A 17,940-nucleotide genomic window follows, 5' to 3' on the forward strand; every position below is an offset into this window, starting at 1 on the left:
AACATATTAGGTAATAATATGAAATCATCATTATCATCATCATCAGCCATTTTCAATCCACTGCAGGATGAAGGCCTCTCCGGCAACTTTCCACTTCCTCCTGTTTTGTGCAATGACCATCCATTTACTACCCACAAGCTCATGAATTTCATCTGTCCATCTTCGTCGTTGTCTTCCAGGTTTTCTTCCAGCTCCTCTTGGGTACTATTCTGTTATTTTCTTAGTCCATCTGTCATCATGTCTTCGAGCTATGTGTCCTGCCCAAGACGATTTTAGTTCTTTAGTTTTAATAAGAATGTCCTTTACTTGAGTTTGCTGCCTAATCCATGTGTTTCTCTTCGTATCTAACAGTCTGATTCCCAATATAATTTGTTCCATTCTTCGTTGTGTAGTTCTCAGCTTCTCTTCCATTCTTTTGGTGAGTGCCCAAGTTTCACTTCCATAAGTCATGGTGGGGAGTATACATTGGTTCATTATTTTATGTTTCAGACAAACTGGGATATTGCTCTTCAGTATGTGACTATATTTCCTGAATGCTATCCATCCAAAATTTATTCTTCTCTTGACTTCTAGCCATTTATCATTATTACAGCTGATGACTTGTCCTAGATAAGTATATGACTCCACCTTTTTCAATTACTGCTCCTTCAATCATTATGTCCCTTTCTGTGGCATACTTGTTCATCATTACTTTTGTTTTACGCATATTCATCTTTAGTCGAAAATTCTTACTAACTCTGCATAACTGATTAAGATTTTCCTCTAATTCTTTGGGATTGTGGCTTATGACCACAATGCCATCTGCAAATCATAAATGGTTTAGGTACTTTCCATTCACATTGACTCCTTTCTGTGACCAGTCTAATCTTCTGAAAGCTTCCTCAAGGGCAGCAGTAACCAGCTTCGGAGATATTGTGTCTCCTTGTCGAACTGCTTTCTCGATTTTAAATTTGCTACTGTCTTTGTCTAGTCTCATAAAGGAGGTAGTGTTCTCATATATTTCCTTCAAAATCATAATATATTGGTTATCTATGCCTTCTCTTTCAAGTGCCCGAAACATTGCCTTATGCTGTATGGAGTCAAATACCTTTTCATAATTTACAAATGCCAGGCATAATGGTGTTTTATATTCATTTGCTTTTTCCATTGGCTGTGATATTATGTGAAGGTGATCCATAGTTGAGAATCCTGTCCTAAAGCCAGCTTGCTCTTTCAGTTGATTCTCATCAAGTATTCTTTCTAATCTGTTAGTAATGACACTTGTGAACAACTTGTGGATGTGGGTTAACAAGGTAATTGGTCTATAATTTCCAATTTCTGATTTATCTTCTTTCTTATGCAGCAAAACTATGGTTGCATTATTCCACTGCTTAGGCATCACACCTTTTCTAATGCATTTTGTGAAGAGCTTTGCAAGTTTTTGAGTTATGTCTCTTCCTCCCAATTTTAACAACTCTACGGTAACTTCATCTTCCCCCGGGGCTTTCGAATTCTTCATTTTCTTCAACGCATGGTCTACCTCATCAGGAAGAATATCAGGTATGTCGTATGTGTTGCTAATTTGCAATCCATCTTCCCCACTGCTGGCACCATTCCCTCGCCCCTTGTATAATTCTCTATAGTAGTCTTCTGCTATTTGAATTATGCCTTCTCTGCTACTTATAAGTACACCATCGCTATTCTTCAATTTTCAGCATCATTTGTTTGCTCGTGGCTGCTGATTTAAATTCTTTGTTTTCTACTTTTCTTGTGTTAAATCTTCTTATGTTCTCTCTGAGTCTCTTTCTAATGGCTTTGCATAACTCTGTATATTTTCTCCTTGTCAGTGTTTATCTTGCTCTTCATTTGTCGCCTTTGGTTCATCATAACAAGTGTTTCTTGACTAATTTTTTCTTCTTTGGATTTCTTTTTCCCTATAGGTTTCTTGGGCTTTATCACTTTCAGAAAGTTGTAATATACCTTGTCGATATCTTGGTCCTGAGCAGTCTGCAGAAGCTCAAACTTGTTCTTAAGTTCCAGTACACACTGCTTTTTCTCCTTTTCTGTTATCCCAAAGACCTTCGTATTAGTTACTCGAGTCAGTTTTCCTTTCTAAATCTATATCAATTGTGCATCTTACCATTCTGTGATCACTTCCAACATTTACCTTATTCAGGATGGTAACATCATTCACGATATATCGTCTGTTAGTGAGGATGAAGTCAATTTCATTAGTTGTTAATCCATTTGGATTCTTCGATTAGAATGTACTTATTCAACTTTTTGAAACACTGCAGTATTAATTTTTAAATATAATCAAAAATTCAACCATTTTTAAATATCATTAATTCAGCAACCTTTAAATAATGTCAAAAATATAATATTCTGCTGAATCTTCAGTTCCAAACAGAAGCAGAATGAATCATATTTGTGTTTGTTTTGTAAGATATATGATTCATGAAACAAACAGCCTGCATCAAAAAATATGCTTATATATATTTTGGTGCAACTTATAATGAAACTTCATTAAAGTTATTTTACCTGTACTTTAGAAAAATTTAAAAACTGATGTGTGACAGTAAGCTTTGAAATGCAGACATGTAAAGAGTAATAAAATCTACTATTGCATTTTTTCTTTTGCCTTCCCCTCACCAAAAGACATGTTATATATCTCCCAGGGGTGTGTATACTACAATTTGAGAGGTATTGGTATAATGTGCATCACTATAATTATCATATCATTTAAATATAAACGTTAAAAAGCCTAGAAAAGGAGAGATCAAACAAAACCTAAGCCCAATGTCATCACTGAATACAACAAATATATATCTAATGTGGACAATTATTACTGCACATCTAATGTGCAGTAATAATTCAGGCACAGCATAAGTTTGTTAATGGAAAGTCTTGTCTGACAAATTTGATTGGATACTATGCTGGGTAACAAAGGAACTGGATTCAAAAATTAATTTTGATATCATATGCTTGGATTTTAGGAAAGCTTTTGACACTGTTGCACATGAAAGACTCCTGTACAAATTGGAGCAGTATGGTATTAAGAGTAAGTTGCTACAATGGATAAAAGAGTGGTTGAGTGGGAGAAGACAGAGGGTGGTAATCAATGGGTGCTGCTCTTCATGGACTAATGTTATTAGTGGAATCCTCCAGGGTTCAGTGTTGGGCCCACTGTTATTTTGTATATTTATCAATGATATTGATGAAGGTATATCAGTCTTAATGTCGAAGTTTGTAGATGATACAAAGGTTGGTAGGGTTGTTAATGACAGTAATGGCAGTGTGCTACTGAAACAGGATCTATAAAATTTGGGTAGATGGGCTGAGAAGTGGCAGCTGAAGTTTAACTTTGACAAATGCAGACTACTGCATATGGATAGAAGTAACCCAGAGAAATGTATCAACTGTGTGGTACTACACTTGGTTTGGTAGAAAATGAAAAAGACCTAGGAGTAATTGTGCAGTCAGATATGAAGATTTCTGAGCAATGCAGACAGGCTGCCAGAGCAGGTCATGGGGTATTGTCAATGATATACAGGAATTTTGCTAGCAGGGAAAAGGAGGTGATTATTCCATTGTATAAGACAATGGTCAGGCCATGCATTGAGTACTGCTTACAGGTCTGTAGGTCTCATTTTAGGAAGGATATAGAGTTGCTTGAGCATGTACAGAGAAGGGCAACAAGATTGGTGAGGGAAATGAAGGGGTCCTCTTACCTAGAAAGGCTTAAGTTCTGTAAATTGCAGCGGCTGGAGACTGGGCACCTGTGAGGTGATCTGATTGAGGTGTATAAGGCCTTGAATGGGTTGAGCATGCTGAATTCTGATGGGATTCTTCCGCTTGCTCAGATTACGAACCTGATGGGACATAAATTCAAATTGAGGAAAGACAGTTGTAGAATAGATGTGTGGAAATTTGCCTTTAGCCAGCAGGTGGTTAATTGCTGGAACAAACTTCCATCTGTTGTTGTGGAAGTTGATAGCTTAAATAAATTCAAGGAGGAACTGGGTAAACTTTTATAAGCAATGGACATATGAAATTATTTTATTTATTTATATTTTTTTTGGCTGATGCTAAATAAGCTCATATGTTTGCTTTCTTGCATCACATGCCTGCATTACTATTATTAATACTATTATTGTAACATTTTATAAAATTTCCCAGTCCCTTCTCTCCATTTATGCTCACTGTAATCATTGAAATGAGTTTTTAATCTAATTTCAGTTATTATAATTGGATTATATTCAATTATATTTTGTTTACAGAAATCATTACCGTGGTTCTGGTGCATTAATTTTTAGGTACTCGGTTGTAAATTTGTCTGTAGTTATTAGTCTGACATTCTTTTTTTGCATCAGTTAAAACTGCAAATTTTCTGTTTCATCCTTTCAAATTTTGAATAATTCTTCTTCTTTATGTTTTAGTCCTGTAGCATTCAATTTGCTATGTTTATATAATCATTTTGGTCTTTTTATCTTTATTCTTTCTTCCTGAGTTGTTGACATTGTTGGCATTCCAGTTATTTGAGTGAATTTGTGAATTTCAAGTAAATCTACTGGATTGGTCACCATCCAAAATAAGGCAAGTCTAGTGGTAGTGTTACTGCCTATGCCTCTAGATTGGTGTTTACTTGGCATTTCTCTCAAGGTTTTTGTGTTATGCATTTACAGTCCTTTCAGCCATCAAATTCTCATATAATCACAAATTGTTATGTACACAACAGTTTTTAATTTATAATTTTCATCAGAAAAATGTTGCATTTGGATAATGTAGTATCTTAAATTTTCCTTAATTAATATAAATAACTCATTAATTCATATATTCTTCTAGTTAGAGACTCTTCTGGCTGAAGAAGAAACCAGCTATTCTTCATTTAACGTTGTGATTGATGATGCAGCAAAAGTTCATCATCTCCTCCAAAAGTTTGATTCCAATAGTTCTTTAATTCTCAAATCATTAAAGTCATGTACTGAAGATATGGATCACCTAATCTGCAAAATTAATGAAGTGGTAATTTGGTTTAAAATTTCTCATTTGACAAATACAGTATAGTGGAACAATTTTCAATTACTCTTTCATAAAATAGCTTGTTTTAACCAAGTAACAAAGTATTTTTTTACTGCTTTTTTTACTATTCTTTGTCTGAAAGCAGAATATCCAATTAGTTACAGTGTGAAATCTTAAATAAGAATTAGTTTTTACTGAGAAATTTTTAGAATTCTATATTTAAAAATAAAATATTATTTATTTTTTATTGAAAAGTGAAGAACAGGGGGTCTTTGGTATCTGAGTATTCATTATCTGAGTCCTCGCAGTTACGAGGATTTGAAAATTAAAGAATTAAAGCTTTTTCCCTTGAGAAAATTGACCAATTTTTTTTTTTGTCAGAACGATCTTCTCCATGATCGTGCAACAAATGTTAAATGTGAAGTTAAAGACATAACTAAATGCTACGACACAATTTCATCTGAAAAAATACAAAAAAAAAAAAAAAAAAAAACACGAACAACTCTGGATTCATTCTTTATTTGTACAACTGAAAAATAGTGTAGCTTCAATAAGAAGCAGCCTGGAAAACAAGATTCAGGGTATTTCAGAGACTGCTCGGAGTCATTGTGGTACAAGTAAACACATGGGTTGTGTTAGGGTAGCTAAGGATAGGAACAGGTGGTGTATACTTGTGTAAACACCAATGCTAGGATTTGGTAAATAAATTTGAGGTATTGCTCAAAACATCAAAGGCAGATATTGTTGGGATATCAGAGACATGGCGTCACACAGATATAAGAAATGCAGAACTGGAATTTGGGGAGTACAATGTGTATAGAAAGGATAGACAGGATAGGAATGGAGGAGGGGTTATGCTATTAGTTAAGAAACACATAAAATCCAAGGAAGTGAAGCCAGTCGACATCGCTGGACAGTGCAGTGTCGAGTTAGTTTGGTGTGACATAAGCATTGGGAGATCAAAATTGAGAGTTGGAGTGTATTATAGGCCTAATGACTCTGATGAGTATAATAAGAAACTGAACAGGGAAATAGTGGGCTAGTAAATCAGAGAGTCTTATAATGGGGGATTTTAATTTCCCAGATATTGACTGGAATTTGTGAGTTGGTCACACATTAGCAAGGCTTTTGTGGATTTATTGAATGATTGTTCTACATCAGCATGTTCAGGAGGCAACTAGAGGGAGTAATACTCTTGATCTGATTATCGATAGTGATTCTTCATGCATTAAGAATCTGAAGATAAAGGAACCACTAGGTGGCAGTGATCACAGTGTGCTGAAGTGGAATTTACTCAAAGAGGTAACTACCATCAGGAGTAAAGGGAAGGGTTTTTGCTTTCGTAAAGGCGACTATGGTGGTCTGAGACAGTATTTAAATTCTATATGGTGGGACCAACTGATGATGTTACAAACATCAAATTCAAAATGGGGAGCATTCAAAGAATTAATCTTGGAAGCTACTAGGCTTTACATACCAACTATGAAATATTGTTCAAGGTTTAGGCCTAAATGGATGTCAGATGAACTAATGAGACATATGGCATAGAAGAAAAATGCATGGGATACATATAAATTAATGGGTGACATGGAAGCTCATAATAGATATAAGCTGGTCTGTAAACAAGTCACAAAGGAGAATAGGCAGGCAAAGGCAGATTATGAGAAATCTTTGGCAAAGGATGCAAAGAAAAACATCAAAGAGTTCTTTACCTGTCTAAACTCTAGAAGGAAAGGGATGAATCAGATTGGTCCACTGGACATTGATGGTTCAACTGTTGATGATCCTGCTCAGGTGGCTAACAAACTAAATGAGTATTTTGCATCTACATTCACCCATGAGGAGTTGTTTAGGGAGGGGAATGCCAAAGGTGAATTGAACTCTGGCAGTGAGCTAGATGATTTTGTAATAACTGAGAGGAAAGTGGAGGAGCAATTGTTGAAGATAAACATAAAAAAGGCACTCGGGGCAGATGGGATCTATCTAGTTATATTAAAGGAGGCAGCAAGGGAAGTAAGAAAACCCTTAGCTATAATTATGAGAGCTTCCTTGGACTCAGGGGAGGTACCCATGGACTGGAGATGTGCAAATGTGACCCTAATCCACAGAGGATAATCAAAGGGCAACACAAGTAATTATAGACCTGTTAGTTTAACTTCTGTTCAGGAAAATTAATGGAGGCACTGGTAAAAGAAGCACTGCAGGATCATCGAGACAAGACTTCAGTTATAGCTCAGACACAGCATGGTTTTGTTAAGGGAAAGTCTTGCCTGACCAATTTTATTTGATACTATGATGTGGTCACAAAGGAACTGGATGCAGGGAATAACTGATATCATATATCTGGATCTTAGAAAGGCTTTTGATATTGTTGCACATGGAAGACTGCTGAACAAATTGGAGCAGTGTGGCATTGGGGGCAAATTGCTGCTATGGATAAAGGGATGGTTGAGTGGGAGAAGACAAGAGAGTGGTAGTCAATGGTCACTGCTCATCATGGACTAATATTATTAGTGGAGTCCCTCAGGGTTCAGTGTTGGGTCCATTGTTGTTTTCTGTATTTATAAATGATATTGATGATGGTATATCAAGCTTAATGCCCAAGTTTGCAGATGATACGAAGGTTGGCAGTGTTGTTAAGGACACTAATGACAGTACGCTGCTGGAACAGGATCTACAAAAGTTGAGCAGATGGGCTGAGAGGTGGCAAATGAAGTTTAACATTGACAAATGTAAAGTACTGCATATGAGAAGCAGTAACCCCAGAGTAACGTATCAACTCTGTGGTACTACACTGACAGTGGTAGAGAACGAAAAGGACCTGGAGGTAATTGTGCAGGCAGATATGAAGTTTTCCGAGCAGTGCAGACAGTCTGCAAGAGTAGCTCATGGTGTCTTGTCAATGATATACAGGAATTTTTCTAGCAGGGATAAGGCGGTGATTATCCCCTTATATAAGGCGATGGTCAGGCCTCACCTTGAGTACTGTATACAGGTCTGGAGGCCTCATTTTAAGAAGGATGTAGAGCTGTTGGAACGAGTAAGAGAGGGGCAACAAGATTAGTGAATGGAACAAAGGGTTGCTCTTATGAAGAAAGGCTTATGTTTTGCAGATTACAGTGTTTGGAGACTAGGCACCTGCAATGTGATCTGATTGAGGTGTATAAATCCTTGAATGGTTTGAGCATGCTCAATGCTGATGGAATTCTTTCTCTTGCTCAGAATAATCATCTGAGAGGGCATAAATTCAAATTGAGGAAAGACAGATGTAGGATAGATGTGTGGAAGTTTGCCTTTAGCCAGAAGGTAGTTGGCTGGTGGAACAGACTTCCATCCTTTGTTGTAGAAATTGATAGCCTAAATAAATTTAAAGCTGGGCTGGACAGGTATTTGTAACAAATGGAGGGGTGAAATGGGAAGAGTTTTTTTTTTTTTTTTTTTTTTGGCTGATGATGCATAAGCTTGCTTTCTTGCATCATGTGCCTCTACTAATGCTAATGTTAACTTTACTTAGCCTTACATTGTATAACATATTATAATAAAAAATGGCTAATAAAATAATTTTCTCATTTTTCAGTTTCTTCGTCCATTTTTTACTGTGTACAAGTACATCATAAACATTACTATATAATATTGGTGTAGATACGCCATATCTACTCATCCTTCAAAATGAGTTGCCCATGTATTACACTATCTCGAATAAATAATGCTTCACTTGCAATACCAGAGTAACTGCCCACCCACCGATGAAAAGCCAACTAACTTTGAAACAGTGTAATCTGGGTGGTGGTGCTAACCGAGAATAAGTAACAATAGTCTTCTCTATTAGTGAAGTGTTATTTATTCGAGATGGTGCAATACATTGGCAACTCGTTGTGAAGGATGAGCACAATATGAGATACAGATGAAATGATGCTTTTCACACTACTATTATAGTTTTTCTTTAAGGGTTGTCTATGGTGTGTCTACACTGATATTATGTAGATATAGAACCTTAAAGTCTTAAAATATTATGCCTTGTTGCATTTAGCTTATTTAAATAATAAACATTATGAAAATTGGTCCCCGTTTTAAGTTGAAAATTTTGGAACCAATTATCCTCGGATAATGATGATCCTCTGTAGTAAAAAGCATGGATAATAGTTTAATGGTTTTTAACACATTTTTATAAAACAAACATGATTAAATTTGGATTTGTTTAACCAATTGTCTGTATGACTATTCAATTATAATTATCTGTGGAGGTGATTTTAACAAAATACTGAAACTAAATACTGTGTTCACTGGGCAGTTTCCATAAGAGTATGCATGCCATAGTTGGGAGGACACCTTTAGTTAAAAGTAATTTCTTAAAAAATTTAATGGGACTAGTTGGTGTAGAAAAATAAAATTTCTCAGGAAGGAGTCCTCTAAATTCTTTGCATACTTTACAGTTTAGATCCCTTTACTTTTCTTTTACCTCTGTACTCAAGCTTTACATCTTTTTTTTACTTAATTTTTTTCTGCCTTAGAATTTAAAAATGATTTAATTTCATTGAAAAGGATACAGGAACTCTAGTTTGACCTTCTCCTCTCTCCAGTCTAGTTTGTCCTTCTCCTCTCATCTTTACTGTAAAGGGGTGCACTCCCTACATAATCGTAAGGTGCAGTAACATTTTTGAATCCCAGAGCAAAAGATCAATAGAAATAATTTTAAGTCAATTAGTGAAATGGGATTTAATTTTTTTTAGTTTTTTTTTAGCATTAAGGGAGAGCACTACACAGCAAGATAATCATTTATTTTGATGTTCTGGATGATACAAAGAAATTATTCAGTAACCTCATGAAACAATAGTAGCAGTAGCCAGTGAGACCTGTCTATTAAAAATATTGCCATATTTTCACGCATATTTCGATGACACAGATAATGGACTTCTAGTAAGAAAAGTTTGGCATCTACATTTGTGTTTTACTGAACTTAATAATCCAATATGATAAGATACATATATATCTTATTATATACAATTTAATTAATAAATGTCAGGGCAACAAGGCTCAAAAAAAAAAAATTTAATAGCAGAAACACTCGAAATTAAATTGCACCATAATTCAATTATTTAAGTTACCCCTATCCTGTTTCAAACTTTTGGTCCCTAATATGCATGTGTCAGAGTAACAACTAATCTCTCTACTTTAAATTCCATTGTACATTTTGCACTTTAACTATCCTGTGATCAAGACTGATGTCGAAAAGCCTTTTTTATTTTTAAAAACAAACGTTCTACAAGTCATTTTGGAAGTAATTCCTTTCATTCATTTGTTAAATCATAATACATAAAAAAATGAGCTGCTTCTCAAAGAATAAAAATTAACAAACACGAACAAACAAAACAAGAACAAACAAAAGTCTGTTAATTACAAGAAAAGTCTTAAAGATTGGCATTGTTTCTCATTACATTAGGCTATCATGAGTTATCTGAATATTTCACTACAAATATGTAACCCCTTTCTGAAAAGTAGTGTTATATATAATGTTACTTATTTTAACTCTGGTGCCAACTCTCAAATGAGCATTTTGGTGCTCATCAGCACTTTATTGGGAAAGGGAGGAACTGGCATTCATCAGCGCAGTTGCTGAAAGGTGCATGAGCTGAAACAGCAATAAAGTAGAGCATATCTCACATTTATAAGGTTCAAAATTTTAATGTGTTATACATTAACAAAGCCATTCTTGAATTTATGTCTGTCCATAATCTCCTACTCAAGTTTTCATCTACAAAGACATATCACACGGTATCATTTGAAAGGTCTTGTCAAGGAATTAAGATTATAACATTAACTAAAATTAAGTAAATTAATTTTTAATTATGAAATTACATAATTTATTAGACATTTTGGCCATCTTATGAGAGTGTTGCATCAGCTGATTTGAGTAACGTGGCATGCCAGTAGCTCTTAGTGAGTATTTTAACTAGTTTATTAAGAAGGTGAAATTTGAACAGTAATCCCAGATTACCTGATTACTTGGGAAGTAAAAAACTTATGGCAGCTCAGGAGTAATTGTGCAGCACAACATGAAGTTCTCCAAACAGCATATATAGTCTGCTAGAACAACACGTGCTTTATCTCTGATTTACAGCAATTTTTCTAGTGAAGACAAAGGGATAATCTATCCCAAATGTACAGGAATAATTTATTCCTGAACATTTGGAATGCCCATTTCAGGAAATAAGTGGATCTACCGGAAAAGGTGCAGCAAAGAACAACAAGGTTAGTTATTGATATGAAAAAGTGTATATTATATTTATGTAAATATTATATAAAAATATAAAGCTAGGAACTACAAGGAGGAGACTATGGACAGAACTACAGCATCCATAGAGATACTAAATTTTTTTTTTTTTTTACGAAAACCCCAAACATGAGAGGTATTAGAACTTATAGTACTTAGTACCGTGCTTGTTGATTTGAACTTCTGTAGACTGTAATTTTCAGGAAATACGTATGAAGGAAGGTTGTTCCAGAAAACAGCAGTTGAATGAATAAACAAGGAAGATGAAAAGTTGGTTCTGTGAGTTTGAAGTTGGACAGTAAATGGATGCTGGCTGGCGGCGGCACGTGTTCGGACTGTTTTGAAAGAGAGAGCGGGGATTATAGAAGCCAATTCAGAAGAACAGTGCCCATGGAAGTATCTGTAGAAAAGGCATGGAGCAGAAACAGTACGTCTATGAGACAGCGAGTGAAGAGACTCTGTTAGAGAGGAGTCATTAATTAACTGAAAACTGCACTCTTCTGAATGAAATCGAGAAGTCTGAGAGAGGTTTTGGGGGCACCGCCCCAGATGTGGGAACAATATTCCATGGTAGGGTGGATTTGCGATTTGTGCAGAGTGAACAGCTGTTTCGAAGAAAAGTAATGCCGAGAGCGAAATAGAAAACCAAGTTTTTTAGATGCAGAAGAAGCAATATTTGTATGGCGCTTGTGCCAAGAGAGATTAGAAGTCAGGGTAATCCCCAAAAGGGATATATCATTTTGCCTAGAAATCGGAGTGTCACCAAAGATAAGCATAGGAGCAGAAGAATCCTTTTTGCGAGATATAAGACAAGACTGAGTTTTAGAAGGATTTAAATCAACTAAGTTGTCTTTGCCCCACTGGAGAATTACCTGGAGATTGGGATTTAAGGAATTGGTAGCAGATATTCAAGAAGTTGAAGCTGATTGAGCAAGGCAAGGTTTCTCAAAATGGAAAGTGGAATGCAATGTGCTATCAGCAAAACTATGGATAGCATTTCCAGTCAATGGAAGAAAGTCATTAATATACAAGAGGAAAAGAGTGGGGGAAAGAACTGAACCTTGGGGGACACCAGCATTAGTGGAGAAGTTAGGAGATAGAGTGCCATCTACCATCACCATCAGTGAGCGATCAGAGAGAAAACTGGATAACCAATTACAAAAAACAGTTGGCAAACCATAAGATGGATGCTTGTTTAGAAGACCGGTATGCCAAACACAATTGAAAGCCTTTGAGATGTCAAGAGCAACTGTTTGTGTTTCAGCAAACTTTTCAATTGAATTTGTCCATAAATGGTAACATATGCCAGAATATCACCAGTGGATCGACACTGACAGAATCCATACTGGCGATAGTTGATCAGATGGAAGATTTCTAGCTAGAGTTGGCTTTTAATTTATTTCTCCATTACTTTAGAAAGAGTAGAAGTAATTGCAATGGGATGATAATTGGATGGGAGTGATTTGCCACCCTTTTTAGGAACTGGGTGGATATGAGCAAATTTCCAAGCAGAAGGAAAAACACCTTTGGAATAAGAAAGCGAAAAAAGGCAGCAAAGAACAGGAGTAAGTTCAGGAGCACAGGTTTTGAGAACAAGTGGAGAAATACCATCGGGACCTGGAGCTTTCTTAGCATCAAGATTCGTCAAAATCCTTCTGACATGCTTTTGACGGAAGACCACAGGAGCCATTGATTGGAGCATGTTGGGAATGGTGGGAGGTGTTTTACCAAGATCATTAATACATGAGTTGGAAGAAAAATGGTATGCTAGTATGTCAGGTTTATGGCTGTGACAACAGCACCATCTGGTTTTGACAGAGGTGGGAGCAGAGATGGGCAAAAGTTGCAGCCAAAGCTTTGGCAAGAGACCAGAATGCTCGGCTACCATTAGGACAAGAAGCAAGTTTTCTACTCTTAGCCTGTTCAAAACTTAAACTTAAATGTAATTTTAAAAATTTAAACTTACAGAACAAAAATAGCCAATGAATACCTAAAAAATTAATTTTTTATTCAATTTAAATTTAATTTTTTTCTCTTCAGTCACTGAAGAGATTGGCTAAATTCCAAATACATGAGATATCACAGCAACACTACGCTATTAAATGCATGGGAATTCAAAATGGTGTGAATAAGCAAGGTGAAAGAAAATAAAATTAAACTAAATAGACTATGGATAAATAAGTTAATAAAATAAAAATAAGTATTGCCTATAAGGGATTATTTATTTTTAATTTATTATAAACGGAATTATCCTGTTAAATGAAACATAGGTCTTTACCAAAGAACTGCCGCATCATAGGGAGCATGGAATTGTTCAAATTGTTAAGGTAGGCATTGGCATTCGTGATTCTCCACACAACCACTGAAGCCTTATTGTGAGAAACAACCTCTCACTATAACAGCTCCTCCAATCTTCATTGTTGGCACAATACAGTTCAATAACAGACATTCTCCAAGCATCCTCCACATCCATACTGCCCATCTGCTCAGAATAGGGTGTAGCAAAATTCATCACTCATAGAACCAGTTTCCACTGCTCTATAGCCCAATTAGCATTAGCATTAGCATTAGTTGAGGCATATGATGCAAGAAAGCAAGCTTATAGAGCATCTACCAAAAAAAAAACCTCATTTCATCCATCCAGTCACTCCAAATGTTTGTTTAGTTCAGCCTTAAATTTATTTAATCTATCAACTTCCATAACAACAGATGGTTCCAGCAATCAGCTACCCACTGGCTAAAGGCAAACTTCCACACATCTATTCTACAACTGTCTTTCCTCAATTTGAATATATGCCCCCTCAGGTTCTTAATCTGAGTAAGTGGAGGTATCCCATCAGCATCATTGAGCCTGCTCAAACCATTCAAGACCTTGAATGGTTTGAGTTTGTAATTTGAGAACAAATTAGTGTTCATTGCACCATGCAAGGTGTGATTACTGATTTCGGTTGGCATTTGCAGGTGGTATTTTAATTTTGTTACTGATTATACTTGAGGTACCACTAGTAATCAGATTAAAAGTTGGCATTTTTCATTTTCAGTTATCTTTAAATTTTTGTCCTTATTGTGTTAATTTATATTGTGCTAATTCTTTTTATTTTTTAAGGAACCTTATTCAGCAGCACTGAAGGATAGAGAGAAAGTAACAGCAGTATTAAATAATTACAAATCAAGGAAAAATGCTTTGGATGAATATAGAAAGAAATTAACTGAACACCATCAGTATGTGACAGTTGGCAAGGATTTAAAGGAGGTAATTTCATTATTAACTATAATATTTTAATATAATAAATGAACATAATAATTTCTCAATCACAGCTTTTTGACTTTTCACAAATTCATTTTATCCTGGATAATTTGTTAGCTGAATTAACAGTATTCTACCCTTGGAAAGTACATCTGTGTGTGTGTGTGTGTGTGTGTGTATATAGATGCAAGGAGCAAGATCAGCTCATCAAGCATCTACTTGGGTCATCTATACTGATGATCCAAGAAGATTTCTTTTGTTCACATATGCATAGAACTCTTTACTATCTTTCTTGGACCTGTTTGCCAAATTTTTTCCATAATCTGGCTTAGAGAATGGCCAAAGAATTGATAAAATCAGAGTGTCTTATAATGGGGGATTTTAATTTCCCAGAGATTGACTGGAATTTGTGGGTTGGTCACTCACACACTAGCAAGGCTTTTGTGGATTTATTGGATGATTGTTTTCTACAGCAGCATGTTTGGGAGGCAACCAGAGGGAGTAATACTCTTGATCTGATTATCAGTAGTGATTCTTCATGCATCAAGAATCTGCAGATAAAGGAACCATTAGGTGGCAGTGATCACAGTGTGCTGAAGTGGGATTTACTCAAAGACGTAACTACCATCAAGTTACCATTTCGTAAAGGTGACTACAGTGGTCTGAGACAGTATTTACGGTGGGAACAACTGATGATGTTACCAACAGCAAATTCAAAATGGGAAGCATTCAAAGAATTAATCTTGAAAGCTACAAGGCTTTTCATACCAACAAAGAAATATTTTCAAGATTTAGGCCTAAATGGATGTCAGATGAACTAATTAGACATGTGACAGAGAAGAAAAATGCATGGGATACATATAAATTAACATGTGACACAGAAGCCTATGATAGATATAAGCTGGTCTGTAACCAAGTTACAAAGGAGGTTTGGCAGGCGAAGGTGGATTACGAGAAATCTTTGGCAAAGGATGCAAAGAAAAACAGCAAAGAGTTCTTTACTTATGTAAACTCTAGAAGGAAGGGCATGAATCAGATTGGTCCCCTTGATATCGATGGTTCAACTGTTGATGATCCTGCTCAGGTAGCTAACAAACTAAATGAATATTTTGCATCTACATTCACACATGAGGAGTTATTCAGGGAGGGGAATGCTAGAAGTGTATTCTACTCTGGCAGTAAGCTAGATAATCTTGTAATAACTGAGAGTAAAGTGGAGGAGAAATTGTTGATGATAAACATAAGAAAGGCACCTGGGGTGGATGGAATCTATCCAGTTATATTAAAAGAGGCAGCAAAGGAAGTAAGAAAAATTCCTGTATATCATTGACAAGAGTAGCTCATGGTGTCTTGTCAATGATATACAGGAATTTTTCTAGCAGGGATAAGGAGGTGATTATTCCCTTGTATAAGGCAATGGTAAGGCCACATCTTGAGTACTGTATACAGGTCTGGAGGCCTCATTTCAAGAAGGATGTAGAGCTGCTGGAACGGGTACAGAGAAGGGCAACAAGATTAGTAAATGGAACAAAGGGTTGCTCTTACGAAGAAAGGCTTAAGTTTTGCAAATTACAGAGTTTGGAGACTAGGCACCGGCGAGGTGATCTGATAGAGGTGTATAAGGCTTTGAATGGTTTGAGCATGCTCAATGCCAATGGGATTCTTCATCTTTCTCAGAATAATCACCTCAGAGGGCATAAATTCAAATTGAGGAAGGACGGATGTCGGATAGATGTGCGGAAATTTGCCTTTGGCCAGCGGGTGGTTGGTTGGTGGAACCGACTTCCATCACTTGTTGTTGAAGTTGATAGCCTAAACAAATTTAAAGCTCAACTGGACAGGTATTTCGAACGAACGGAGGGGTGAAATGGGAGTGGTTTTTTTTTTTTTTTTTTTTGGCTGATGCTGAATAAGCTTGCTTTCTTGCATCATATGCCTCTGCTAATGCTAATGCTAACCCTTAGCCATAATTATGAGAGTTTCTCTGGACTCAGGGGAGGTACCCTTGGACTGGAGATGTGCAAATGTGACCCCAATCCACAAAGGAGGATCAAAGGGAGACACAGGTAATTAAGACCTGTTAGTTTAACTTCTGTTCCAGGGAAATTAATGGAGGCACTGGTTAAAGAAGCATTGCAGGATCATCTAGAGAAGACTTCAGTTATAGCTCAGACACAGCATGGGTTTATTGAGGGTAAGTCTTGTCTGACTAATTTGATTGGATATTATGATGTAGTCACAAAGGAACTGGATGCAAAGAATAACTTTGATATCATATATTTTGATCTTAGAAAGGCCTTTGATACTGTTGCACATGGAAGACTGCTGCACAAATTGGAGCAGTGTGTCATTGGAGGCAAATTGCTGCTATGGATAAAGGGATGGGTGAGTGGGAGAAGACAGAGAGTGGTAATCAATGGACACTGCTCTTCGTGGACTAATGTTATTAGTGGAGTCCTTCAGGGTTCAGTGTTGGGTCCATCGTTGTTTTCTGTATTTATAAATGATATTGATGATGGTATATCAGTCTTAATGTCCAAGTTTGCAGACAATACAAAGGTTGGAAGGGTTGTTAATTACACTAATGACAGTATACTGCTGCAACAGGATCTAGAAAAGTTGAGCAAATGGGCTGAGAGGTGGCAAATGAAGTTTAACATTGACAAATGTAAAGTTCTACATATGGGAAGCAGTACTCCCAGAGTAACGTATCAACTCTGTGGTACCACACTGACAGTGGTAGAGAATGAAAAGGACCTGGGGGTAATTGTCAGGCAGATATGAAGTTTTCTGATCAGTGCAAATGGGCTGCAAGAGTAGCTCATGGTGTCTTGTCAATGATATACAGGAATTTTTCTAGCAGGGATAAGGAGGTGATTATGCTCTTGTATAAGGCAATGGTCAGGCCACACCTTGATTACTGTATACAGGTTTGGAGGCCTCATTTTAAAAAGGATGTAGAGTTGTTGGGACGAGTACAGAGAAGGACAACAAGATTAGTGAACAGAACAAAGGGTTGCTGTTACGAAGAAAGGCTTAAGTTTTGCAAATTACAGTGTATGGAGACTAGGCACGTGCGAGATGATCTGATTGATGTGTATAAAGTCTTGAATGGTTTGAGCATGCTCAATGCTGATGGGATGCTTCCTCTTGCTCAGAATAATCACCTGAGAGGGCATAAATTCAAATTGAGGAAAGACGGTTGTAGGATAGATGTGCAGAAGTTTGCCTTTAGCCAGCGTGTGGTTGATTGCTGGAACAAACTTCCATCTGTCGTAGAATTTGATAGCTTAAATAGATTCAAGGTAGAACTTGACAAACATTTGGAGTGAGGGGATGGGTGAAATAAGGGTTTTTTTTTTTTTTTTTTCTTTTTTTTTTTGGCTGATGCTATATAAGCTTTCTTTCTTGCATTATGTGC

General features: G+C 36.3%; 1 protein-coding gene across 2 annotated transcripts in view; it reads left to right on the plus strand.

Moving 5' to 3' along the window:
• Positions 1-17,940, plus strand: part of zormin (spectrin and immunoglobulin domain-containing protein zormin) — a 264,807-nt gene that overhangs the window by 152,402 nt on the left and 94,465 nt on the right. For both annotated transcript variants that reach the window (XM_090387636.1, XM_090387637.1), the window contains 2 exons: positions 4,825-5,004; positions 14,379-14,525. In XM_090387636.1, coding sequence (XP_090243762.1) covers positions 4,825-5,004; positions 14,379-14,525 — 327 coding nt within the window. The remainder of the gene's footprint in view (positions 1-4,824; positions 5,005-14,378; positions 14,526-17,940) is intronic.

This window comes from Mastigoproctus giganteus, chromosome 13, assembly GCF_048544385.1.
Source record: "Mastigoproctus giganteus isolate SK-2022 chromosome 13, ASM4854438v1, whole genome shotgun sequence".
NCBI classification, from domain to species: Eukaryota; Metazoa; Arthropoda; class Arachnida; order Uropygi; family Thelyphonidae; genus Mastigoproctus; species Mastigoproctus giganteus.